The sequence below is a fragment of the Phycodurus eques genome, chromosome 12 (genome assembly GCF_024500275.1).
Source record: "Phycodurus eques isolate BA_2022a chromosome 12, UOR_Pequ_1.1, whole genome shotgun sequence".
Lineage (NCBI taxonomy): Eukaryota > Metazoa > Chordata > Actinopteri > Syngnathiformes > Syngnathidae > Phycodurus > Phycodurus eques.
The window spans coordinates 20,364,227-20,391,884 of record NC_084536.1 but is presented as its reverse complement, the minus strand read 5'-3'; the positions used below and the strand labels follow the sequence as shown (position 1 = coordinate 20,391,884).

General features: G+C 41.9%; 3 protein-coding genes across 4 annotated transcripts in view; 1 reads left to right on the top strand and 2 right to left on the bottom strand.

Moving 5' to 3' along the window:
* Positions 1-1,230, bottom strand: part of ptpn4a (protein tyrosine phosphatase non-receptor type 4a) — a 68,170-nt gene extending 66,940 nt beyond the window's left edge. The window contains exon 1 of the mRNA XM_061691897.1: positions 695-1,230. The gene's annotated coding sequence lies outside the window, so the exon portion shown is untranslated. The remainder of the gene's footprint in view (positions 1-694) is intronic.
* Positions 1,231-2,802: 1,572 nt separating this feature from the next.
* Positions 2,803-6,450, bottom strand: tmem177 (transmembrane protein 177). The gene is made up of 3 exons (XM_061692145.1): positions 6,307-6,450; positions 5,416-5,654; positions 2,803-4,030 (listed from the first exon to the last, which is right to left on the bottom strand). Exons 2-3 carry the CDS (start codon positions 5,614-5,616, stop codon positions 3,299-3,301), a joined length of 933 nt encoding a protein of 310 aa, XP_061548129.1. The 5' UTR covers positions 5,617-5,654; positions 6,307-6,450; the 3' UTR covers positions 2,803-3,298.
* Positions 6,451-10,333: 3,883 nt separating this feature from the next.
* On the top strand, positions 10,334-23,288 carry LOC133410351 (ras-related protein M-Ras). 2 transcript variants are annotated; one of them, XM_061691411.1, is made up of 6 exons: positions 10,334-10,803; positions 19,004-19,270; positions 20,317-20,470; positions 22,154-22,253; positions 22,406-22,485; positions 22,931-23,288. In XM_061691411.1, exons 2-6 carry the CDS (start codon positions 19,078-19,080, stop codon positions 23,028-23,030), a joined length of 627 nt encoding a protein of 208 aa, XP_061547395.1. In that variant the 5' UTR covers positions 10,334-10,803; positions 19,004-19,077; the 3' UTR covers positions 23,031-23,288. The 2 variants fall into 2 exon arrangements, with proteins under 2 accessions (XP_061547395.1, XP_061547394.1); XM_061691410.1 differs by having other exon boundaries at positions 18,999-19,270.
* The last annotated feature ends 4,370 nt before the right edge of the window (positions 23,289-27,658 follow it).

Sequence of the window (27,658 nt, the reverse complement as noted above, 5' to 3'; positions counted from 1 at the left end):
ATTATATGCATAATAAGACATTATTTCAAATGAATGGGAGTCGAAATGCATACTTGAATATTCATGGTCTACCTTCGCCATATTGTAGTTTTCGGAACGAGCATAAACAAGCACGAAGCTTTCGTTAATTGTTGCTTCTTTTTCTTCAAATCAATGTGCGCCATATTTAAAGGCATACAACTGGCTCCATTCAACGCCAACCAGGCTGTCATTAAAGGGGCTTATTGTACACTTGTAACGTTACAATGAATGACCCATTAACCAAGGGGAGAGGAGGGGGGGCATTTATGTCGACATACGGAAGGCTGAGGCATAGATTAATTAATAAACTGCACTAAATGCGATGCAACTTTGCGTATAATTGATCATTCTGGGGTGTTCGGTGGCCATAAGAAGTAACTGCGATGCATTGAATGGGCAGAGCAGCGTTAGCAAACGAGCTACACATTTCGGATGACTGTAAGCATACTATTATAGATTTAAAAGTAACTACTTGTGAAAAAAAAATGGACGGTACATTTGGCAATTCGTGTCAGCGTTATCATAATGTTATTCAGAATTATTTAGCTGCGTGAAGCAACTTGGAGGAAAGTGACAGCGCCGAGCTAACCGGCTAAGCTAGCTAACGTCAGCTGGCTGTAAAGAGGGTAAAAACAAATAAATAAAAGATGGAGTGTCTTTTTTTCCCCCTTACCGTCATAAACTGCTCCGGGGGCGTCCAGTTTTCAAGGAATAAAATGTTCGCCGTGTGAGGAAATGGTCTTTGTTGGTAGGGCGACGAAGCCCGAACATTCAAGAGGAGTTCGCCCGCGGCTGCCGATGAGACCCAGGCATCATTACTACGGACGGTCGGTCTTCACGAGTGGTCGCAGTCCGCCGCTGCCTCACGCGCATCCATCCGGCAAAGAGGGGCCTCCTCCGGCCGCGACCATGCCACCACTGCCTCGGCAGCCACAGATGATAATCCACAAAACGAGATCCCCCGCAGTAAGCATTGGCTAAACGCGGCCAGTAGTATCAGTCATTGCAGACTGAGAACGTGAAACGGTGAGTGAAAATATTTTTAAAAATAATGAAATAAAATACACCGATGATATTCAAAGTCAATTTCTCGATTTAACCACAAAATATTGCGTTTCTGACTTCGTGGGCTTGCTCGGTTTTGTCAACCTCGCTCGGTCTCACTGCAGCTGCTCCTCCGAGCGACACAACAGCAGCGGCGGCGGCGACGACGTAATGGCGCAAATGGAGCGCGCGGAGGCGGGGCAACAAAATCGGGAGGCTCGCTGCTAGTTATGGAGCGAACCCAGGTCAATCAAAGGCATTATCCTTTTATGTATGGAGCTCCTCACGAGACCCGGATGTTGGGAGTATTGCCGTTGATGACATTGGGGGACGTTACACTACTGTGTCCCTATTTCACATGTGACTATGAAGTATCCATTTTACAATCTGATTTTTAAATAATTATTCTATTTAATTCTTTTTTAATGAATACAAATGACCACGAGTGTTTTCATTCATATTTTCAGACCGATCATCAGCAGTGTAATTCATAGTTCTTGTAAAAAAAGAGGCCACGTTCTGATGTGGGCTGGAGTGGCCTCATGTGGTACACAATGTAATAGCAGCCAGTGCATTACACAAAGACAATAAGCCTTTGTACTGTCCCTTTCAATGGCACACTATGAAGTATAAGGAGATGAAGAGGAGACAGTGAGCCCACTGTTGCTGATAGGAACATCCCATGGCAACTCACACATGATGGACTGAGCCACAATACGAAAGTGAAATAGTGTCTCTGGCCTCCTCTAACTTGCCACAACCATTTTAAAATGTGTTGCAATATCTCCATTTTATATCGCACTTGTTGCCTTGGGACTATTCATTTCACCAGTCAACTCAAAGTGTTCTACACTTGATAGAAAGATCCCAAAACAACTAACATATGATAGGGGGCACCGCAACAGGGCAGGCAACCCAGGAAATTGCTGAAGGGGTCCTCAAGAGATGGCTGACATTGGTCAATATCAATGACAAAAAAATGGCACTGCTTTAAAACACCACAGCAATGTGTTGGGAATCCCCTGAATAGAGCTCCTTACTAGTTGTTGCTGGCTGATGACAAGTAGGGGGGGCCTGAGAGACAGCTGATCTTGATCTATAGCAACGACAACTAGAAACCCCAGTAGACACTTCACTGAAAAACATCTGTATTCAGGAATCACTGCAATGCATCTCACCTCATGAACAGCAAAGTCTTGAATTAACCGAGTGAAGTGGGGTACTGCCATGACTGGTCTTCAGCCAGTCACAGCGCATTTAAAGACAAACAATCTTTCACACCTCTGGACAATTTAGACACAAGTACGAGACTATACCAACTCCGCACAGGAAGGCCGGAGCAGAGTCGGACGGCGAACCTATGAACTGTGAAGCAAACCGATCTGTTATGCATTATTATTAATTACAAGCTGCTATATATAGTTGAATCCTCTGGGTACTCGACTAGAAATGTAATTAAAACACATCGGAAACCTAAGAAGCAGACAGATAACCTCGGGGAGTGTGGCGTGATGAGTTCCAAGGTCCCACCGAGCTGGATATTAAGATGATTATCGCAAAACAAATTAGCCAGTCATGCAAATTTGTGCATACTTAGTGTGTTTTTCTCAGTTAAGGTTGTGTTCCTGGGTTGAGAGCGGGGGGAAAAAAAGGAGAAAAAAAAAAAGAACATGGGGACACACAATGCTGAAGGGGGGGAAAAAAGAGCACAGGGGAAATCAAGAACTTGCACTGGGAACAGAATATATTGCATTAGCCCGCTTTTCCATTAAGGTATGGCGCCCTTGCTTTGTACGTCATACACACAAAAACATACAGTGGACTTAAGTAATTGAAAATACGCTCCCTCATAGTCCTATTATTTTTTTTAGAGGTTTTCAAAAATTGGTTAAGATGTTAAAAATTGGTATGTCTACCCCCCACTTTGGTGAACTGGGATCGACTGCAGATTCTTCCAAAACACAAAATGCACGATGATTACGAAAGATTACGACGTGTATTCTTACCAGTAAAACAGTCCAGCACTCTCGTTGAATGAGTGTGCTTTACTAGCGGTCATTGTATTACTACAGTAATAATAATTAAGAAAGTACGAGTTCCATGGCCCTTAAGCTGGATATCATGCATATCGAATAAATGCACAAACAGCTTTCCATAACCGTTTATAATATTCAGTATATGAACTGTACATTACTGTGAAAATGTGTGCTCCCAACACAATGAAGTATTAAATTTATATCTTGTCCTTTTTCATCAGAATGAGGATGCCCTCTCTCCTCGAGGTGTACGGTGTATGCTTCAGCTGAAGGATGTTGGCGGGAAACAAGTTCCCACTGGGCGCATACATCTCCTCTCCTTTCTGTCCCATGAGCGAGCGCAGTGTCTTGTTTCTAGACAGAATCTTGTCGTAAAACTCTAACCCGCCCTTGGCATAGTCACGGGACACCCGAGCGGCCCGTCGGTCCGAGCTGTAATCGGACCACTGGGTGACGGCGTCCGAGGTGAGGAAGTAGGACACGGCGCCAAGCCCCAGCGCCACAAGGTTCACGGCTCCACGCAGCAAAGCGGGCCCGGCGTGGAGGCTGAACACCTGCTTCAGGACCACGCTGTACACCCAAACCCCAGCCAGGCACAAGGGGGCAACTGCAGCACTCACAATGGGTGAGCCCGACTGCAAACGGGCCACTTCCCGCGCTATGGCGAATTTCTGTGCTTGGAGGGAGAACACCAGTGACTCCTTGAGAGCCGTGCCCCTCTCAGTGTCCCACTCCACTGTTTTACCATCGATGAAAATAGTCCGGTTCGTGATGCCACCGTGGTCAGCAGTCGTACTATTAAAGTTCGCCGGGATGCCAATTTGAGCCCCTGCAGGGAGCCATGGGACACCAGCGCTGACTGGGTGGAAACCAAAGGAAGCGAAGGCAGAGAAGTTCTTGGATGAGTCGACACTGTAGTCCTTTAGCACCTAGGAATGACAAGAGTAACACACAAAATTCCACGCAGATTCTATTACTTAAGCACACACCATGGAATCATGGGGAGTGAGAGGGTAGGCCCATTTAGGGTGCCTGACAGCAAAATATGTGGAGTTTGTAACTGACCATTTCCTGCCACGCTACAAAAAGAACAACCGTACCTTCTGCAGTAAAATAATTATTTTGCAAAACAACGCACAATCTCAAGCTACAAACGATACCATTGACGCTATTGTTGCTATGAATATAAAGGAAGAAAAAAAATCATTTGGTGGCCACTGGACACTATAATCCTCTGATCTCAATACTAGTGAGAGCATTTGGGAGATTTCGAAGATCGTAAATGATTTATCTTGATCTTTTTTTAAGATCACAAAAACCTGGGGGTAGCACGGTGGCCGACTCGTTAGCACATCTCCCTCCCAGTTCTGAGGTCCGGTGTTCATATTCGGCCTTCCTGTGTGGAGTTTGCGTGTTCTCCTGTGCGATGGACGAGATGTTGAAGACAGGACTCTACAGTGACGTAATATGATTTATTTTAATCGTTTTTTTCAGTGCTAATAGCGTTTTTTGTTTTTTTTATCTGTAACTAATGAGGAAAAATGCATCAGGTGTTCTTTAAAGCCTTTTGTCAGGGTTTTCCAAGTTTTATTGTGCCAAAGCACATTTTACATTGGAAAATCTCACCGCACACAACCCAAACATGCTTCACAAACAGTGCATAGACAGGTTAAATCATATCTTCTGCCACCTAGTGGAAAAGCATTTCATTATGCTGGCATCAATAGATAAACAAAAAAAAAATGTAGTAATTAAATTTAAAAAAATGGAACGGTGGGCGACTGGTTAGAGCGTCTGCCTCACAGTTCTGAGGACCGGGGTTCAATCCCCGGCCCCGCCTATGTGGAGTTTGCATGTTCTCCCCGTGCCTGCGTGGGTTTTCTCCGGGCACTCCGGTTTCATCCCACATCCCAAAAACATGCATGGTAGGTTAATTGAGAACTCTAAAATTGCCCGTAGGTGTGAATGTGAGTGCGAATGATTGTTTGTTTGTATGTGCCCTGCGATTGGCTGGCAACCAGTTCAGGGTGTACCCCGACTCCTGCCCGATGATAGCTGGGATAGGCTCCAGCACGCGCGTGACCCTAGTGAGGACAAGCGGCTCAGAAAATGGATGGATGGATGGATGGATGGATAAATTAAAAAATCATTTTCAAACCAATTAAACATTGGGAAATGTCTCCAGGCACACTAACTTAACCAGAGCACACCTTAAATTTGCACCTTCTGCTGGTCAACGAAAAAGATGAAATGCAGTTTCTAAAAAGCACAAAAAACAAAGCATAGGAAATAAAGCCATGGTTGAATCAAGTACCTGCTGGAAAAGGTCCTCTAGCTTGTCAGACAGGGTGACCGGCTCTCCTTTGTACCAGGCCTGGTAGAGCTGTCGGTACGACGCGTCAGGGAAGACGTGGTAGAACATGTTGGCTGCAAAGACGCCACCGCAGCTTGTTACGAGCAGCGGAGTTCTGTACTTCTGAAGAAGCGCTGCATTCTTGAGGAAGCGATATGCCATGTTGTGCTCACTTTAACTTTAGCTTCAGGGGGAACAATCTGTGAAGACAAACAACATACATTAGGATAGGCATCATACTGCATGTCATTTAATCAAAACGACAATGTTATTGTTTTCCATTATTGTTTTTCCATTTGATATCTGGGCTAAAAGTGGCAAAAGAAAATGAAAAGGCACACACAGTTACCTCCAGTAACACTGTTTTTCATTTGATTATTTTGTATATATAGTCTGTTTGCCATACAATATTTACTGTAATTATGACTTCAATACTGCGTAAGTGTAAGTTAGTGAAGCGTAAGGATATGTAGTCAGGCGAGACGACTGTTTTTTGTTTTGAAAATAGTTTCAGACTATGTTTTTCATGAATATATTGATCGTAAATTACTACTGGGTTAGCGTAGGCCAGTAACAGACTAAGCTGAGTTTCGATTTACGTACACGTTCGTATTACTGCGTCGTAAACCGAGGCCGGTAAAGGTAATTTGGAGAACTTCACCTTAATATTATACGATAGAAATTTTGGCTAGAGCGTGTCTTCACCGTGTCTTTAAAATACATTTGATGATTATTGTCTGATATTTACACATTGAAACAAATTAAAAAACCGTCTCACACGCACGAAGACTCACCATTACTGTACATGTAACACTGTACTGTACACGGCGGCTAAAGGGTTGTTCTACTTACATGGCTTTCGTTCCGTGGAAATTAAACACCACGCTGCAAAAACGACTGCATATGTTGTTTCGAGACGCCTTAAAACTACCACGTTCCCCAGATCATTCCAAGACAGCTGTGTACGACGAATGTGACAAGAAACCATGATGGGGGGGTCGTAAAATGACGTCGCTGCCGTACTGCCGCTCGGCGCGTTAGTTTTACGACAGTTAGATAACTTTGCTTGTAGTAAATTGTGCAAGGTCTGTTATAATTGGAAAGTGGTTTATATCGTTTATGTTTTAGATATTTCAACTTCTACTCCGCTCTTATGCATTATTGGCAAGCCACAACATTCGCTAGACTTAAACTAATGGGAGTATTGGTGAGTGTGTAGACCTGAACGGCATCCTACTAGTTCAGTATAAGGTGTTTCTAATATTTTGGTTATCTTGGTTACCAATACACAGGCCGCTATCACTAACTCAGTAAATCCGACGAAAATAATTGTTTTATACTGGCATATTTACACCACATTGTACACCGTAGATTTTCATTAAAGAAGACATGCTTTTCACAATTTAAAACAGTTCCAATGTCTGTGACATGCTTTGCTAAAATACCGCATGAATCAAGAATTACAGTATAATACAGTATGTATACCCCTCCCCACTTACTGCTTGGCCAATGGAGAGTATGGATTTTTTTTTCCAGTAACAACCGAGGTGGAGCTATGAGATTCAACAGTTGCACTTAAATCAGCAAAGCCCATTGTGTGGCGGGAGGGAGAGCATGCACCCATGACAACCATTTTCACTTGTGGAGGCAGCACTGATTTCATCCACTACACTGTGTGTAGGTGGTGCACAAACACATCAGCAAACACAAATATCGGGTCGGCAATTTCACCGAGCAATCGAGTATCGAGTGGCTTATCAGAAACTAACGCTGTTAGCAAACACTAATCGATGCACCCGATAAAACTCAATGCAGCTCTTCTTACCTTTTGGCTTTGACATAATAACAGGGGCGTTGCACCTGCGGTGGATGAGGCTGTTTCTCCATGAGAGTGCCTCTGCGTGAAAATGTTTCAGACAGAGCAGTCGCTTGAAAGTGGCTCTGGATCTTTGCCCAGCTGAGCAGATCATATCAGAGGCAGAGAAACTTGGTATGAGTCGGGTATTATGTAAATTAGCGCCGCTGTAACATAAGAGTGGGGCGAAAGTGGATGACAGCTCCCTCACAGACACATTTTCAGGAATAGACACATCAAAGATATGGTTGGTTGTTACAATTCACACTTGATAGGAGAGCAACTATTTGATTTTTCATTAGGGATTAGAGTCCATGTGCACATCCATGTGTGTTTGAACATACAGTATATTGTGATCAGATATGCTGATCCTAGTGGAAAAATCCTGCTCACGTGCTGTCTCCATGGAAACAGGCAAGAGGAGGTGTAGGTAGGTGTGTGCGCGTGAGAGAACGCGAGAGGGGGCTGAGAGAGATAAAAACATACTGTAATTTGTGTGTTACGGTTTATGTTGTAGCATGGCCTCTATAAGGAAACAACAGGCATCATCAATAATACCACCTTCATATTGTAAACCAAGGCTACAAAAATAAAAAATCAACTTGTGTCTTCTCAATGTTTTGATGTGTGTGTTCATACACTCAGTACGCAGATGAGGTTTAAAAGAGCATCTTACAGCATTGAAACTTTACTGGAGGGGTTAATGAACCTACTTTCTGGACATGCATGTGCATTGGAAAAGTAGCTTTCCTCCATGTGCAGTTAAAGTAAATATGGACTCTGCAATATGTGCACACTAATCAACAGCCACCATGAAACGAATGCTCAACTATACACTTTTTTTTATTTTTTTTAAGTGGACATATTGTGGAAAATCGCCTTTTTAATTGCTTAGAAAAATAGTTGGGTCTCAGGAGTGCCTGCCCACCCATCAAGTGTGAAATGAAACAACCACGTAAATCTTTTGTTATCTGGTTACCGTGTTTCTGAAAATGTGTTGGTGAGCAAGCCCTTCAACACTGAATGTTTTCAGGATACCAATCAACATTAAAGTAGATTTGCTTGATACACTGGTCTTGTAAAAGCATACAGTAAATAGTGTCAATGGAAGTTCACATACTTTGGCCACACTGTGAACTGGATTACTGATAGGATTTAGCATTAAAGGAACAGAGAAAACTGCTAATGAAAGGCAGTTACACCTTAAATTGTCATGGTATCACGGGAGCAACAATTCTCTGTCGACTATTCAGCAGACAGTGCATTGAGCATTTTTCTGCTGTCCAATAAAAAATCCTGTATCTTCAAATTTTGTGTTTTACTCATTTTAAAACACAAAGAAAACAACAGAAAACTTACAACATTTGGAGATTGGAGAGTGTTTTGCACAAAATCATGATATATTTTGTCTCGTCTAGAACACCGTCTTCAAATAAATGCCTGGTACTCTTACGTTTGAAACGAGATGGACAAAATACACTTTTCGGATCCTTTTAAAATCCATTTGGTCCTTCTGGATTGATGTACAGAACTTTAACGCTGACACATTAACACACCACTAAAACTACAGTATAACAACTATAATAAACAATAACAGTAATATGAGGACAGTGACGGGCTGTTCGGTCCCTGTACGACCGGTGTCAGAGTTTGGTCCGCATTGCCGGCAGTAAGTCGGACTTGTTTCCGGTGAGGGTTGGACTCCGCCAAGGCTGCCCTTTGTCACCGATTCTGTTCATAACTTGGACAGAATTTGCGCTTAAATAAGAAAAAGAAAAACAACAACAAAAAACTACTTCAACGATAATTAACTTAAAATGTATTGCACATAAAAGTTCAAAAGATGAGACCTAAAACATTTTTTTTGTAAATCTTAAACGATTAAAGCTTACATGAAAATGTATTATACTTACTAAGTTAAATACTGTATAACTGAACTATACTTAAATGTACTGTACCAGACAAAAAAGTTGAAGCCACTGTATTATGTAATTTGAACATTTAATTCAGTGATTTGTTCATGTACCACTAGATAGAGCCCAGGTACCAATAGCGGTACTCATGCCACAATTTGAGAACCACTACCCTATCACATTCAACCCTCTGAAAATTGTGAAATATTCCACATTTCACATGGTCCACGGGAAGTTGCATCAATCAGATCCTCTGCAGGCCATGTGAAGGCCAAAAGGAAGTTCACTCTTTTTTTATTTTTCTTCTTCTGACAATTCGATGATATTTCAACTATGACTTGGGTCGGGGTTTAAAATCTTGTCTGTTACTGTAATTTTTATTTTTAAATTACATTTTTTATTTAATCGCTGTAATCTTCTTATTTGTAAACATGCTGTTAGCATTCATGCCATGATGAAAACCTACTCTTGTTCTTTTCAGTCAAATGACTTAAGTACAATAAATCAATGACAAAAAAAAAAATGCTTGATTAATTCCCCCCGTTTTTCTGACTATTTCTTTTTCTAATGACTAATAACAATACCATCTATTTGACTCAAGGACAGCAGTATCTCCCAGTGTCTTAAACCCATATCAAAATCAAACTAAATAAACCGGTCATGTTGCTTACTACGGAGTCTGCAAAGAGTCAGTTGCAGTTCGCGTGAGGTCGATGTGTCCCGATAACTCAGAAAAATTTGTCAGAAGAATAGGTGGAAAATTAACAAATAAAATAAATTAAAATAAATAAAATAGTCAGAAAAACAGGCGGGGGGGGGGGGGGATTACTCGGAAAAACAGGAACAAAAATACTCAGAAAAACAGGGGGGGGGGGGGGGGTTCATAAAACGGGGTGGGAAATTAGACAGAAAAACTGAGAAAATAAGTAGACCGAAAAAAAATACTCTAGAAAAACGAGTTTTTTTTAATCTGAGTGAATGCAATACGCTTCCGTAGCTTGTAGCTTTCCATCCTGTGACTAAAAAAGAAAAAAAAAGAAAGAAAAAAATTCCCCTCTGAAAACCACCACATTCTTTGGTCTCCTCTTCTTTTGACCGTACTATACCCCTTTAAAGACTTGTGGAGCAATCCATTTCACTGAAAGGGGAATTCTTTCACGACAATTGTGACATTTCTACACAAACATAAGAAACGGCATTGGGGGAAAGTCAATATGCTTTTTTTTCGTTTTACTGTAACTTAATATACCCTACAGAATCAAAAAAATAAGTATCAAATAGTTTTGAGCGTTTACAAAAAAAAGTCATTGACCCCTTTGGGGCGACTCTATTAATAGCATCAGCTGTTGCAATACAAAGACGAGCTACTCGACGTATTGTTCCGCAGATGTGGGAAGCCCGACTGCGGCGCGAGGGCGGCGGCGGAGGGAGCAGCGGCAGCAGCGGCGGCGGCGGCGGCGGCGGTGGTGGTGGTGGCGGCGGAGTGAAGTCAAGACGGGCTTAAAAAAAAAAAAAAAAAAAAAAAAAAAGATGTCGTCTTGAAGGCTGTTTTTCGCCTTCACGTCTGTGGAGCACCTATCGGTAAGTGGCTGTGTTGTCGAGGGGGGAAAAAAAGACAAGAGCTTGAGAGACGTTTTGTTTTCGCGGACGGTTCTGGCAGGGTAACACCTACTGGTCATGTGGCGTTCAATTCCCCTACTACTTGGCGTAGAAATGGCCACTTCAAGTGGCTTTGGTTAGTGCCACTGATGTAGTAATAACTAGTCGACTAATGACGGCGCGAGTGATGTTTGCGGCACGATTCGCTACTGGTTTTGCGGAAATCGCATTTGTGCTGCAAAACTTGAGGAGAACGACGACGAAGCCACTTAAATGTGTTGTGCGTGGGCGGCTGCAGTTGGGCTTTTACACACGCTCGAATAAAAAGCTATAAAGCACGGGGGCCTCGACTCTGTGTATAACGTTCTGTCATTGACATCAATGGGGGGGATGATTGATTTGCGCCTGCGGAATCCTCGCACCCCTCTTACACTGAGTGTTGAGCTACTGAATGGGCACACAGGCTGGTGAACGTCTGTGCAGAGGACACACAGATTTTTGTTGCGTTTAATCATAGGATGAGATCATTTCGAAGCAACAGTAAGCGGAAACACACACACACGCCCCTCTGCTCGTGATGATGTGAATGATGTTCAAGATTCAGGTGCTGTATCACAAATATGTCTTCATTAATTTTACCGAGTGCTTATCACATCTGTCTCGCAGCCAAGAGCTTCTGGGTTTGAACCTCAGCCCGGGCCTTCCTGTGTGGAGTTTGCATGCGCTCTCCCCCAATGCTTGCATGGGTTTTCTCCGGATACTTCCTCCCACATTCCCAAAACATTCATGTTAAGGTTATTTGGAGGACTCTAAAAAGTGTGTGTGTGTGAAGGGATGTGGATGTGTTTTCCCACACAAAATGGGCAGTGTGCACAAGCAGGTGCTTCACAGAACAGCATTATGTAATGATCAAGAATTGAAAATATACCTACGGGGGGGGGGAAATGGCGCTCCTGAAAACTTTTTCAGTTTTAGAAAGACATATTTCCATTGAAAAGAAGAGAAACTAGTCAGCGCGTGTTACTAGTGATTAGTAGCAGGTCTGCCTCACAGTCAAGAGGTTCTGGGTTCAAATCTCAGCTCAGGCCGTACTGTGGGGAGTTTTGCATGTGCGGCCTCTAGCATTGCTTCTCCAGCTTCCTCCCACCAAATTGTTTAATTGAAGACTAATTGTCCATATAGGTGTGAATGTGAGTGTAAGTGGTTGTTTGTCGAGATGTGCCCTGCGATCGGCCGGACCAATCCAGGTTGTGCCCTACGCCTCTTGCCCATTGTTTTAACATGTGCCTTTATTAAACGTCTACTGTGTTTTAGTGGTGATCAGTCCAGGGTGTATTCTGCCTTTCACCCAAATGGCATTTTTTTCCACTAAGTCAGTGTCTGGTCAAAAATGACCAATGATTTGGACACAGCAATCTGCAATACATGGGGTCCTTGGTTTACGACAAAGTTCTGTTCCCACGGCGTTGAGTTGTAACCATGCAGTAAGTCAGAATGCGCTGTGGTCTATCATTAACCTACATTAATGTAGTAGTAATGTTCAGTAAATATTTGTATGAACTTCTATGCCATAAATTTAAAATACCGTATTTTCACGACAATAAGGCACACCGTATTAAAAGGCGCAGTCTCAGTTACGGGGTCTATTTCTGTATTTAACACATACATAAGGCCCACCGTATTATTGGGCGCAGACATGGTAAAACATACGCTAGCTTAAAACATACGGCAGCATGCATGCATGCTCAAACAATGTTTTTAAAAAGGCAGCGGGAGCAAAACTGAGTTCGGTTGTACTTTATTGAAGTATTTAACAATGTACTCACATTATTTTTTGATCAATCCTCATCCACAAATCCATCGAAGTCCTAATCTTCTGTATCCGAAATGAACAGCTGGGAAAGTTCTCCAACAAACACGCCGGGTTCCCTCTCGTCATTGTCGGAGCCAGTCTCGTTGCCGGGGGGCTGTTCAGCAATGATGCCTGCTTTCGCGAAAGCTCGGACAACAGTCAAAGCAGATGCCTTAGCCCAAGCATCCACAATCCATTCACATATGGTGGCGTAACTTGCCCGGCGTTGCCTCCCCGTCTTAGTAAAGTTGTGTTCGCCGTCTGTCATCCATGGCTCCCACGCCGCTCACTTCACTTTGAACGCCCTGTTTACACGGATGTCCAGCGGTTCGTCAAGCCTCCCGGAATGATGGCAAGCTCCGAGTTATTGCACTCAAGTCGAATGGTGACTGTAGAGACGCTTCTCCCGGCTGTTCTTTGCTCATTAATCCATTGCTCGAGTTGGACTTCCGACTCGGGCCACCTCGCCTTGTTTCCGCATTTTGTTTTTCTTTTTTTTCCTGGGGAAACTCAGCTTCGTCTTCTTGACTTGGCGAAGCTCGTTTTCCTGCTTCCTCCACTTGCGAACCGTGGATTCGTTGATTTTGAATTCTCTCGTGGCTGCTCGATTCCCATGTTCCTCCGCGTAACTGATAGCTTGAAGTTTAAACTGTGCTTCGTAAGCGTGTGTCTTCGTAGGTGACATTTTTGGGGGTCCTTAGCCAAACCGATGTTGTTTTGCCCAATGCACACCCCGGAAATGCTCCCAGTCAGTTAAGCGGTTAAAAAACAAACAAACGGAAAAAAAGTCAAGCGGAGCGCTCATCACACAACAACATTAATAGATGTTGGAACTCTGTGCACACATAAGGTGCGGCGCATTATAAGGCGCCCCGTCCATTTTGGAGAAAATGTAAGACTTTTAAGTGCGCCTTATGGTCGTGAAAATACGGTAATATAATGAAAATCAATATGTCGGTAACTGAGTGGGCCTTCTTGAGCTGCGCGACGACGTTATCTTACGCCATGCGGCCTTTGTAAGCTCAAAACCTCAAATGTCATGACTATTATAATACAAGGCCCTCCTGTGTTATACATCACAGTCTACACTCCACTGGTCTGTTTTCTTTCTGCCCTCGAATAAAATTTAGCCTCCTTACCAGGGCAACATCCACATGCCAAAAAGTAAGTTCCAGAGAATTTAGTTTTGTCTTTCTGACTGAGACGTTGTTTACAGTTTCCACTGGTACTATTTTCTGAGCCGAGTTGGTACTGATGCGATTGACTTGCGACCAGTTCAGGGCGTACCTCGCCTACTGCCCATAGTAAGCAGGGACAGGCTCCAGCTCACCCGCAACTCTGTGGACAAGCATGATCGGAAATGGATGGATGAGTTGCTACTGTGCAGTTGAGGGTAACATCCATAACCTGTCAATGTCAACATGTTAAGACCGTCTTCATCTCAATTAACTGTTGATCCAGCTTGTGCTTGCATAATATCGATCCCAACAAACTGCAGCGCCAATGTTCCGGTTTTATTTGACTGGTGGCAGCAAGAAAAAGTTTGTGATCTGTTGTTTTCCTAATATACTATTAGTAGTATTCCTAGTATTCTAATATACTATCACCAGCAGTATTTTATAGAACACTGCATGTGTATACTGCACATGTTTTTCCCTGTGTGACAACCATCCATACTTGATTTCATTGGGTCTGAAATTGTCCACCTACTGCTTATACTGACTGGCAGGCTTTGGAAAGGAAGGAAACATCTTCCTTCCCTCCATTGTGCAGGCCAGGATAAGATGGCCGGTCGCCAGCTGACAGCTGTTTCCCGGTTGCCCGTAAGCTTGCTCACATACATGCGAGTCTTTGTGGGCGCAAACCATTGAAATGCCAAATTAGGTACGGATTTATTGACAAAATTGGTCAGCCCAGAATTCCTCCCCCCCCCCCGATTTTGTATTTTAGCACCTTGCGACAGGTTTATTGGTAGTCTCCTGTAAAATCAGATTAGATTCACAATGGGTGTTATTCAATGTGTTTGTGTAGTTTGGGTCGATACTGATTAATGTATTGATCATGTCAAGCTCACATCGACAGTGTATCTCTGACTTCTGTGTTTACACCGCACTTTCACGTCAGATACCCATCAAATTTGTATCCATCATTTGGAAGATGGATCATTATGGTCTGAAGATATCACATTCTGTGTCTGCCATGACACATTCGATTTGTGCTGCTTGGAAAGCCTAAAATCTGAATTGTGTCACTTGAACCAGGTGATGTACAACTTTTAAACCCTATGTGTTATAAGCACATCAGCACCATCAAGTCCTTGTGTGGCATTGCCTCACATTTCTTCACACCCTCATCTCGGTCCCTGGGCTCGTCTCCCACTTCTCATTCTTTCTGGCACTCTCTCCTACATTGTGGCCCGCTGTTGCGTGAGTGTTCTTCTAGAATAGCACGATTGAATGACACATAATGAAGCTCCTCTGTCATTTTGGCAGATTGATTGTGACCATATGGGCCTCCGGACTGCACATATGCGACCATTTCTGCAGACGACGAGTGTGAAACGTGTGCAAATTGTTAATACATGAGTGTATTAACACACAATAAGGTCAAAACAACAACCACAATGTGAAGACAGTAAATCATTTTGAAATTCAAGAAGAGGAAAGACAGGAATGAGTTAGGACGGGGGGGGAATGAAAAAGTTGGCAGTAACCATGGTTACAGTACAAGCTGTCTTTGTTTGAATGTGCGTGTTTTCTCTCAAAACATGTTCACCACGAGCTTCAAACACTGGAGGTGTGGTGTCGGAGGTGTGAACTGAACACTGTGAACCGCTTTTGACAACATCTCTGTGATAACAGGAGCGAAATGAAAGTGAATATGAAGTTCAGACTTGCTTTGTTTCACCTAACCGAGCCAAGCCCCACCTCTTCTTTAGCAAAGCTAATCAGCTCTTTCTCTGCCCTCACATTTGGCCCAGTTGAGTTTAGTTTAGTCTTCTTCTGATCTTGCCTGTTTTTGGTTCAGACCCAGAGACAGACTCACTTGTTTTTCCATCTTAGACTGGCTAAAATCTTGGTGAGGATCTTGCCAAAAAAGTATTTTTTTATTTTTTATTTGAAGGACAGGAAGTTAAAAAAAAAAAGATGAACAAACACAAGTAAGGTGCAATATTTGTTAACAGCCTGGCCTTGGCGGAGTTCTGTGCTTGACTGAGTGTCATTCTACAGCAAAAGAGTTCTCTGTTTGTGACTGAGGTCTATTCCTACAGCGGGGACGTAACCTGAATTTGTAAGTAAGTTGGAACATGCTGCAGTCTACTTTTTTTTTTTTTTTTACCTATGTGAATGCCAGCGTAAAGTAACGATTACAGTAAACGCTGCATCCGCCTCAGCAGGCCACACCACGGGCTGGCGACTGGGGCGGCCACCCTGCAAGACTGCGGCGTGGCACTACCCGTCACCCTACCTCCAAGCGAATGAATGGTGGCGGTGTGTAGAGAATAACGGTAAATTGTTTCCTGCTATTAAAATGTTGTAGTTATTATTAAGGTTGAGAATCGATTGGAACCGGGACTAACGTTCTGGTTCTCCAGGAACCGGTCAAATTAAAACATTTCGGTTCCCAGTTTCGATGCCTATTCCGCCAGCCGCGAAGAAATGGCAAAAAGCAACGAAGAAGCGGCGTAAACCAACGAAGAAGAACGGGCACGATGACATGCTTGTGCCCAACGGCGGCGAACAAAAGTGTCTTAACTTTGTTAAAATGAATGACCAGTTCCCACAGTCCAACACTTGGAATAAGATTACATTGCGCAAAGGAGGCTTTAACGATGCGTAGCGTCTGACGCGCTCTAAGCCTCAACCTACACCACGCGGAGCTTCAGTGAAGTCAACTCTCAGCCACTTCGGTGAGTGAAACAATAAAATACATCTATGCCAACATTGAGACAGCTAACAAGGTAAACGGTTGCTTGCACTTTTGCACTGATGGTTTTTAGCGTTCATTTTAGTCATCAAACCAACGTAAGCGCGATGACGACAGAAAACAAAACAAAAAAAAAAAAAACCTTAACATTGGGCTAAAACTTCACCGTAGCAACATTACATCACAATGAATTGGGACAAAATTCACCTAAACGTTGTCTCACAGTATCACAAACACTAACCTTGTGCCTCATCAGTGGGTAGGGAAATAAATCAGCGTTTTATAGCGTTTGGTTCCATCCATTAAAAAAGAAAATCATAAAATAAAATCTGGTTAAGTTCCGGTGCGTACCCTTCAAAATAAAAGGCTACAAGCCTAAAACAAGTGGTCAAGTTAAAACTTGCACATATCAACCATTTGACGTGATGAAACAGAATACAGGGGCAGCTATATAGCATTGTTAAAATAACTGTTTTAACATGCACCGCGTATCCTCACGAGGGTTGTCGGCGTCCTGGAGCCTATCCCAGTTATCTTTGGGCAAGAGGCGGGTATACCCTGAACTGGTCACCAGCCAATCACAGGGCACATAGAAACAAACAACTATTCGCATGCACATTCACACCTATGGGCAATTTAGAGTCTTCAATTAACCAACCATGCATGTTTTTGGGATGTGGGAGGAAACCGGAGTTCCCGAAGAAAACCCACGCAGGCACGGGGAGAACATGCAAACTCCACACAGACGGGGCCGGGATTTGAACCCCGGTCCTCAGAACTGTGAGGCAGCTGTGCTAACCAGTCGACCAGCGTGCCACCAATAAAATAGTTAAAACTTATTTTAACTTTTAGCTGAAACGTTAATTAATGAATAAGTCAATTGGGTTAGTTCCAAACACATTGCCTTTTAGTTCATAGGTTTGATATTGATACTGGTTATAAAGAACCTCGAGTCAAATTTTCATTTTAGTCTATGCTGTGGGCTGCTAAGAAAACGGATATTCATAATTTGGACTTTTTTGACCCAGCCCCCCCTAAAAGAATCCGAATCAATAATCGTTTGGAACCAGAATCAAACTAACGAACCGTAATCGGAACTGGAATCGCTAAAATTCAAACGATGCCCAACCCTAGTCATTATTGAGCATTGATTTGAGTCGATCACTATCTTTGTTCTTTACTAATATGAGAATATGAGTAGAAATGGTTTGGAAGTGATGCAAACGTTATCCGATGAGACATTTCAGAATTTAACGAAATGTATTTTGTCAGCGCATGCACACAGACCAGAATATTACTTTCAAAACCCAAATAAAATACAGACAATACTTGAATTTCTTTAAAATTGGGGGCGCATATAATACATCAGTACAAGAAACAATTTCCTTCAAAAGGGCGATTTTGGGGGGGGTGCATATTATACTCAAGTGCGTATTCTACTTGAGAAATCACGGTGTATATATAATTACTATATTGGTCCGGCATGGCTGCAGGCGTCTGAATCTCTCATCATACCTGGAAACGTAATTTTTGTTGTGATAGCAGACACAGTAGTGAAGTCATAATTCTAGTAAATATTTGGATGTAAAATACTATAAATATAATGACCATAAATATTTAACAATCCAGCGAAAAACAGAGTGCACTGGTTACGGTGCGTGGTTTCTTGTGCCACGTGATGAAGTATCCTTATGCTACTGCGCAAACTAGTTCACGCCGCACCGTTTGTAACCTCATCACTTTATCTATGGGGACTGCTGTGAACTGTCTCACCCCTGTAGTTTTTTGGTTCTGCACGTGGGTCCACTTTGTTCTACTTTCGCCAGCCAAGGGTGACTGTTAAGGGTGCAAGAGGACATTATTCTAGAGCGTGCGCAACAGCCATGGGAAAAGGAAGCGAGTTACTACTGTAGTAGTAGTAGTAGTAGTAGTGCAACTACAGTATCTCTCACCTTACTGGTGCCACCTTGAATTCACTGGAGATCCAAGTGGTCCTATTAACTAGTCTTTCATATTTTTAGACTCTTGCAAGATTCAAGCTTTGGCTCTCAAACAATGGGAAAATGTTTAATCTTTGTCGGCCAGCTTTCATCACAATGGCAGTTACGCAGTCGCTATGCTACAAGGAAAAAAAGGGCTGCATTTACCGTAAAGGCCCTTTGTGGGTTGCCAGAGTGAGCCCTGCTGAGATAAAAAGCAGCAACCACAGAAAACACACTGTCCTAGAGAATGCAATATTGCTGCTTGTAACAGTTAAGTGCGTTTCTTCTCCACTTTGTGCTACGATCTTAGCGGTAATCTTTGTCATTGTGGTCACAAAGGAGTTGCATACAAAAAAAATGTCACGGTATCAACTCAGCAGCCCGTCCCAGTCAAGTCTTTTCTCTCTGTTTTTAAGTATAGACCGGTGCATCGTAACTGCCAAACACGAGCCGCCCTTACACCTCTATCGCCGTCGCTGCCGCTGAGGGGTAGCCATGGCGACCAGCGCGGTGCCAAGCGACAACCTGCCAACGTACAAGCTGGTCGTGGTGGGAGACGGCGGCGTCGGCAAGAGTGCGCTCACCATCCAGTTTTTCCAGAAGATCTTTGTGCCGGACTATGATCCCACCATAGAGGACTCCTACCTTAAACACACAGAGATCGACGGACAGTGGGCCATACTGGACGGTGAGTGGAAGTGGACGCACGTTTGTCAAGCCTTCGTCAAGGGAGGATGGGTGAGCTGAAATTTGGGCGACAGGCAGGATACTCCCTGGACAGGTTGCCAGCCAAGCGCAGGACTCGTATAGACAAACAAGCATTCATATTAACATCTGAAGAATTTAGTCTTCAGTGAAACTAACATGCATTTTCTTGGAAAGTGGGAGGGAGCTAGAGCACCTAGGGAAAACCCTCGCAAACACAGGGAGAATATGCAAATTACACGCAGGAGGGCCCAGGCCAAGATTCAAACCCAGAACCTCTCGACTGTGAGGCAGACGTACTACCCACTGGCACACTGTGCTGACCTGTTACATTTAAATATACCTAACAAAGGGTTACGGTGTACCCCCATATATTCGCAATTAGATACTCACACATTCACCCATTTGCAGATTTTTGTCCTCCATTATTTGCTTAAAAACTCAGGCCAAATTCTTGTCTAATATAAAAGTTGTGCTTTGGTACAATCTTGTGGCGCCTTAGTGCCAAGGGTTTGTTGGAGTGAGAGGAGGAGCTTCTATTAAAGACACACCAAAGACTCAAATAAAAGTAGTGTTTTGCCGCCAGCGGCGGCATTCAATCACTCATGGATTTTCGCTATTCGCAGCAGGGCTTGGTCTCAACCCCTCAAGTGAAAAATGTTTGTGACAATTTTAAAATGTTCCTTAAGCATGATCATGAATGACAATTTTCAGCATATAACTAGGGATGGCGAATACTGGTGGTATTGGCTGTATTCCAAAGTATTGGGTATGCCAGCCACTGATACGCAAGGACAAAAAAAAATCTGACATCGAGTAAGTGCTCCTTACCAGCAGTTGGTGCTAGCTATACTGCGGCGGTTTCACACATCGGTGAGGTCTTTATTCACAATTATCTGCCATTGCATTTAATGAAATTGTATGCATCAAAAGTACTCGCGGTATCGGTCTGAAAAAAAGGGTTATCAAACATCTGTAGTTATAACTCTTATTTTTCCTGGGTTTTTGTGCTCGTATGCACCCACCTAGTGCTGGACACAGCCGGTCAGGAGGAGTTCAGTGCCATGCGGGAGCAGTACATGAGGACGGGAGACGGCTTCCTCATCGTCTTCTCGGTGACGGACAAGGCCAGCTTTGAACACGTTGACCGCTTCCATCAGCTGATACTACGGGTCAAAGACAGGTTAGACAACATGCAAATACACACTTTTACTACATTATTTTACTGTGTAATTTAAATATCCTAAAGTAACACCATTGTCTCAGGTAATCACATAATTACGCATGTTTCAACTCCCACACATTTTGTTTTTTTTCCAGCTGTCAAGGCGCTGGTCGTCTTTTTTTTTTTTTTTTTTAAAAACAAAAAAAACTGACTTCTAATGAACAAAATCAGCCGGCTTGATCTTTGCATGCTCAGCTGAAACGTTGCTGGGTGGTGTTGTCCTCTCCTAGTTTGTCAGTTATCAGAGAACTTCTTCCTTTTATTTAAAACTCCACCGCCCGTTGGACCAAAATGTAAGACATGTTTCTAAATATGCAAGTAATTGTGACCAACAGTCACCTCTAAAATGGACTTTGACATGGTAGGAAAGAGGAAGTAAAACCAAACATGTTGTCCGTTGATATTAAGCTGCACTGTGCTCCACATCATTTCCCATTGACTGTATCTGCGGTGGTACTTGTAACTTTGATTTAGTCAAATTTCAAAAGATCAATTCCAAAATGTCAGAACTTGATGTCGACAGTCGACAACTTTATTCACAGCTGGAACTCGAACATGAAACACTTTACGGTAACTTCCCGTGCGTACAGTACAGGCATTCTTCTTTCAATTCAGTCCTATTTTCAAAATGTGTCGCAAAACTCAAAATACACAACTCCAATCTGGGTCGCACGGCACACTAGGCTGCTGCGGGAAATTATCCAATTTAATTAGTCATTTTTAAATTAGTCTGCGACGTACAGTATAGCGACAGGCAGAAGAATGAAATGCTCTTCCATTACATGGCAGACTGGAGCCACCTGTTGCCATTCAGACAACAGAATAAGTGATGGCTTCATCTTTGTGTTCAGTTAAACAGGCCCAGATGTCACACAGCATAAGTCAATTTGGGAGTAAATTGAGATTTACATCATTATCTCAGTAATAATACATTTTTTTTAAAATGTTCGTTGGGTGGTGTTTTTTCTGATCTAAAATGGGTGCCTTGGCTTAGTAAAGGTTGGAATTGGGAAACACTCATCTTTTGATGTTGGCCAAAATGAGGTCTAATAAGGTGTGCTAACGCAGTAGTTCTCAAACGTTTCACACCAAGTACCACCATAATGGCGAACGTTAAAACACTATATCATAGTAGCCCCAAAAGTTCAAAAACGAGGCAGAGATTTTATTCCTAAAAGGTCTTTTTTTAATATTATAGGAAGCCACTGTAACATTATGTACAGTTTGAACATTAACGCTGTGCTTAAGTATAGGAACATACAAAAACTAATTTAATGATTCAATTCAAATGTATTGAACATGAAAATTAAAAATGTTACCTAAATAAATGTGTGAAAACAAATATTTGTAAAAGATTGAGTGCAAATTATTGTACTTAAGTTCAATACCACTGACCTGTACGGAACTAGATTTGAAAAAAGTTTGAAGCCACTGTAACATTTTGCACAGTTTGAACATTTAATTCAACTATTCTTTTGCGTACTCACTAGAGGAACGCAAACGATGAGAATTAGTCATCTTATGTCAAAATGTGTACAACAAAGGTGTATTTTTCAGGAAAATTTGAGTTCAACTCCAAATCTGACAAGTTTATAAATTGCAGATGAATAAACTCTTAACTTGTTGTGTTTCTTTTCATAGGGAGGCTTTTCCTATGGTGCTGGTGGCAAACAAGGTGGACTTGGTCCATTTGAGAAAGATCACCACTGACCAGGGCCAAGAGATGGCTGCAAAACATAATGTAAGTAGCACCTACGGCAAACACATACATAAGAACAAGCCATTAGACTAGTTGTATAAATTACCCATCACACAAACAAGTATCGTTAGAGCACTGTTTTTTTTTTTTTGCATAAAATGAGATCATACAAGTATCTTGTCTGTTTGGTTTAGATAACTTACATTGAAACCAGTGCCAAGGACCCTCCAATGAATGTGGACAAGGCCTTCCACGAGCTGGTCCGTGTTATAAGGTAAATCTAGGCTCACCAATGTATTTTCTTGTCTTAACACGCTTGTCACTGTTTTCAATAATTACCTCCGCCGAGCACAAGGCATGTATTGTTTCCCATGTGCGACGCTTGGTTTGTCGGCAGTAATATGCCAAAACACATCTTACCTGATTTCCAAGAATCCCGTCACGGGAGGCGCCAGGGAGAACCCATTAGATTTTGGTTCAGATCCAGATAAGGATACATATTTCAGGTCGGAATGGTCTAAGTTGGAGGGATTTATGGGCCGCCGGCTGGATGGCGTGCTGTTCACTGCTGCCATCTAGTAGCAGCGTATCTGAAGCTCACTCGTACCACTGTACTGAAATCCGTTGAGAGTACAAAACATAACTTGACGCAAAAGTACGCGTCACTTGCACTTTCTTACTTTGAGTCTATCCTCAAGTCAGCGTTGGTGTCCTTTCAGACAACAAGTCCCCGAGCGAAACCAGAAGAAGAAGAAGAAGCTGAAATGGAGAGCGGAACGATCCACAGGTTCTCACAGATTCCGCTGCGTCATATTGTGACCTCTTTCCTCCTCAAATCATTCCCACATAACACACGAATACCTTCGGTTGGCAGGGAACTCCCCAGTAAGTCCATGACTACTGGAGCACAAAAAAAAAGGGAGACAACTGGGGGGGAGGGGGTCTTTCGCCTCCATTTTTCCATGGAGGATTTTGATGTCGTACCCCCGTTAATACTGAACCAAAAGTACTGACATGTTTATTTGGTGTTTTCCAATGTGGCACAAGGAAGCAGACTCTGGGGGGGGGGGGGGGGGGGGGGGGAATGAAGATGGCCCGCAATCACATAGACAAAAAAAAAAAAAAAAAAAGGAAGTATGTGTTTCATGGATTTCTACTAGTCATCACTCGCCATCCCAGGGAGAAGAGCACCCACGAGTTGGTGGTTTTGGTTCTGTGTTCTCTCCACTGAGTAGACATCACAGTGGGACGTGATTGAAAAGAGTGAAACATTAACAAATGGATGTTTTGGGACGTCATTGAAGAACGTGTTGGAACGAGCGGAGGAAATCCATGTTGTGTTTGACCAGTGAACTTGTAGCGTGTCCAATAACTTTTAAGTCTTGTCATTTTAAATCGAAAGTTGGTCAAGTGTATGTGTTAATGCGAAACGCGGTTCCAGCTACAACTCAAAAGGGAAAGTGACAGGATATTGGTGCAAAACCTTTACAATGTATCCAGGCCACGTAGAAAAGAAAAATGTTACATTTGGAGGGGAAGTTGTACAGTTAAGAGAATAAGGTAGTAATATGTGAAAAAAAAGGTGAAATGTTGCGCGAATAACCACATAAAACTCCTCGTACAATGATGCTGTTTCTGTATATAAAACGTAGACAGTGATGGGTTTAAGATCCTCATTCGTAAGAGTGTGAGTTTATTCTCATTAAATTGACTTTTTGTCATAGTACATCTTTCTTCAGGTTTTTACGGTAATAACTTAACCTTTTCTTTGAAAATGACACTGAATTCCCCCCCACAGTAGTACAACTCAAAACAATTAACTTTGTGAAAGAGGCTTTTTCTTGTAATTGGCTTCACATAATACTTTAACACGTGTATTAATTTAATTATTTAATTTAGAATTTTAATCAAAACACTTATTTTCTCTATTTGACTTGTAAATTATGATCATTTTCTCTTTATATTAATATTTCTATTATTAGTACAACTTTATTCTCTTCATTCTCATTGAATTGACTTTTCCTCCGTAACAATACAACTTTATCCTTGTGGAATTATTAATTCTTTTGTTTCTTGCCAATTTCATTTCCTCTCAAAATTAAGCGCTTTTCTCCTTAAGTTCAGCTTTTATTTTTATAAAATTGGCACCTTTCTTGTAATATTGCTATATTCTCAGAAAATGTTTACTTTTCCATAAGAGTACCTAAATATCATGACGTAAATGTAATTTTCGCTAATTGTATTACTTTTTGGGAAAACGATGACTTTTCACCGTAATTTTGACTTTATTTTGTTAAAAACAATTTTATTTTTACCCATAATATTCCAGTTAAAGATTTTTTTGCATTAGTAGGATTTTATTCCAGGACAATTAAGCAGTTTTTCTCTCCCATCATATTCAGATTTTATTTTTGTAAAATTTTGACTTTTTTTTCATATCACTTTAGTCTCAGAAAAAAACGCTTTTTTTGTAACGGTGTGTAATACTAAGACTTTACCCTTGTAAAATAATATTTTTCCCCCTTGAAAATTATGCTGTTGTACCCGTAGTATGATTTTTTTTTTTTTTTTTTTTTTTGTGTGAAATTACAACTTTATTATGGGGGGCATTTTTTCTAGTAAAATCAATGTGTTCCTCCCTCATAATATGAATTTTATTTTTGTAAAATGTTGTCATTTTTCTTCGAATATCACCACCTAATTCTCAAAAATATGACTTAATTTATGTCGTATCCCCCGACCCCCGCCTTCACTGTGGCCCCAGTAATACTCGTCGGTAGGTCATCTTTATTGTGAATAGAAAATCCACAATGTACATGTTTGGTGTTTTCTCTCACATTGGATGTGAAAGTTACGCTCTCAACATTGATAGTGGGTGCTTGAAATGCCAAACTAATGTGATCTGACTTCTTTATAGTTGTTATGTGGGAGCTTTGCAAACCAATGAATTCAGGTTCATGGTAGACCAATCACACTCAGCGAAGGGACAGCACACGAAGCCCTGGGACAAGTACGATGGGACTTTGAAAAGCCTTTACCTCCATGAGGCAATATGACGTCAAAATACGACAAGGATTTTAGATCAGCAGCGAGACATTCAAGGGAAGGTCGGATGGGAATGTACATTTTAATAACCTATGAAATGGCTTGTACTGTTAGCGCGCTAGGGAAAAAAACAAACATTTGGGTAACCTGTTGTCTGAATGAATTGTCCGTCAAAGAATACATTTTTGCACTTTTAACGCAATTTCGGACTTTCCTCTGGGCATACGAGAAGTGAAATAGTCCAAACAGTTTGGAATCTAAAACTCCAGAAGAGGAAAGGGGGGGGGGGGGAAAGCATCAGTGTTGTAGCCCCGTGTGTCTGGGTATGCCTGTTGTATTCATAAGGACTGGGAATGAGACCAAATGTGCACTTGAGGTCTTCAAAGGGAAAAGAAATAAAGTGAATGGCATGCAAAGCCACCTAGAAATAAAAGGAGGTATCAACATTGGACATTAAAGGGACCTCACAAAGACTGAAAAAGTGACTCGAAAAATTATTGAATGTGTCTTATGACAATGTTGCATCGTGTAGGTTTGATACCATTTTGTCTTATTGATCGGAAAATGTGTGTGTGTTTTTTTAAACAATAATATATTGATGTACGTTACCTCAGCGTGTCCCAGACCTGGACAAAAAGAAAAAAAAAGAAAACATTCCCCAACCTGTTTTTGTTTCCTTTTATGGGACTTCAAAATAGATTCTGGGGTTTTCTTTGCCTTTTGAGCTCAATAGCCATGTGAAAAAGGTTTCTCTTGTTTCTCTTTATTTTTCACTGGGACATCAAATCGTGGAGTCAATGCATGTGGATGAAGATCACAGTACTACAGTATTTATGTCTGTCTAAGTTAGCAGATGTTTAGCTTAGCCTAGCAGAAAAGCTTGAAACGGCTTCGTGTCCAAAGATAAAACTCAGCCACCAAAGCATTTACTGTATGCAGGGATGTCCAAACCTTTTCCTTCGAGGGCCGTATATAGAAAAACGTAAGGATGCAAGGACCACTTTGATATTCTTCAACTGCTTTTTTTATGCACACTAAAACCTATCCATCAAGCTATTATATATTAAGAGTTATTTTGAGAAACTGATACGTCACAGCTTCCTGTGAAAGGTGATGAAGGAAATAGTTTTGCATTTTTCATGATTTTCCCACTAAAATAGATCTGCCCCTGCACTGGGCTGATCTCATTCTGTAATAAACTGAAAATTGTGAAAGCAGTGTTCACGTGACAATTGTAATTCATTATTAATGTGCTATGTTCTCAAATCAGACCATGAGACAGCAAAAAGTGGACCAACATATTTTTGGTTCTGAAACTGAATTATCTTTATTCACACTTCACTTTTTTAGTTGTAAATATATACATATTTTTTTCATATCTAGAAAGGCTCTATAAATAAAACAATTTAGTATTATTAGTAGTAGTTGTGTTGGTGTCACCCCGCAACACAAAAAATGGACAGTGGGCCAAAAATGTCCTCATGCCCGTTGTTTGGACACCCCTCGTGTATGTTAGGGTTTCTGGCTGTAATGCTATACGAAACAACTGCTTTTTGCTCCTATACTATGTTAAGGAACTTTTTCCCCGCCCTTATGCTAAGCTACGGTAACTACTTCAGGCCCTGAAATGTGCAGTTGAACAACTGCATCTAGCCCTTATGCTAATTTAACCAGTGGTTTCCTACTCTATTATGCTAAAAAACTGTTAATGGCCCTTATGCTGAGCTAAGGTAGTTTCTAGCCCTATGATAAAAAAAAAAAACTTGTTTTTTTGCCCTAATGCTATGCTAAGCAAAACAACTGTTTCAAGCCATTGTGCTATGCTAACCAACTGTTTCTTGCTTTTATTCTATGTAAAAGAGCTATTTTTGTCCTAATGCTAAGCTAACTACTTCTATGTATGCAGTTAAACCGTTGGTAATCTAAGTAACTTTTCTTTTTTTTTTTTTTTTTTTTGCTTTATTGCTATGCTAAGTGACTGTTTCTGGCCCCTGTTCTGGGTACGTTCGGAAATTCACTCCGGAACGTTCGGAAACTGAAGAGCGTTGTTGGGAGTGTGCCGCTCGATTATTCAGAGCACCACACTCTAGGGAGTGCGCACTTACGCCGCTCTGTCTGAGGAGACAGAGAAGCCGGACGACAGGCAGAACTGACACAATCAATATGGCGGACGCACTGACGTATCCCTGCCAATGGCCAACACGCTCGTTTGTAAATTCATAGAAAATGGAGTGCGCTCTGCCTCTCTGAACGCTGCACTCTCAGCGCTGTGAGAGCGTCAGATTTATTTTCCAAACGTACCCTCGAGTGTGAAGCAACTGTTTCTCGCCCTGTGCTCTGCTAAGCCCTTTTTTTTCTAAATCACCAATGCTACTGTTACACTAAATAACTTTCTTCTTCGT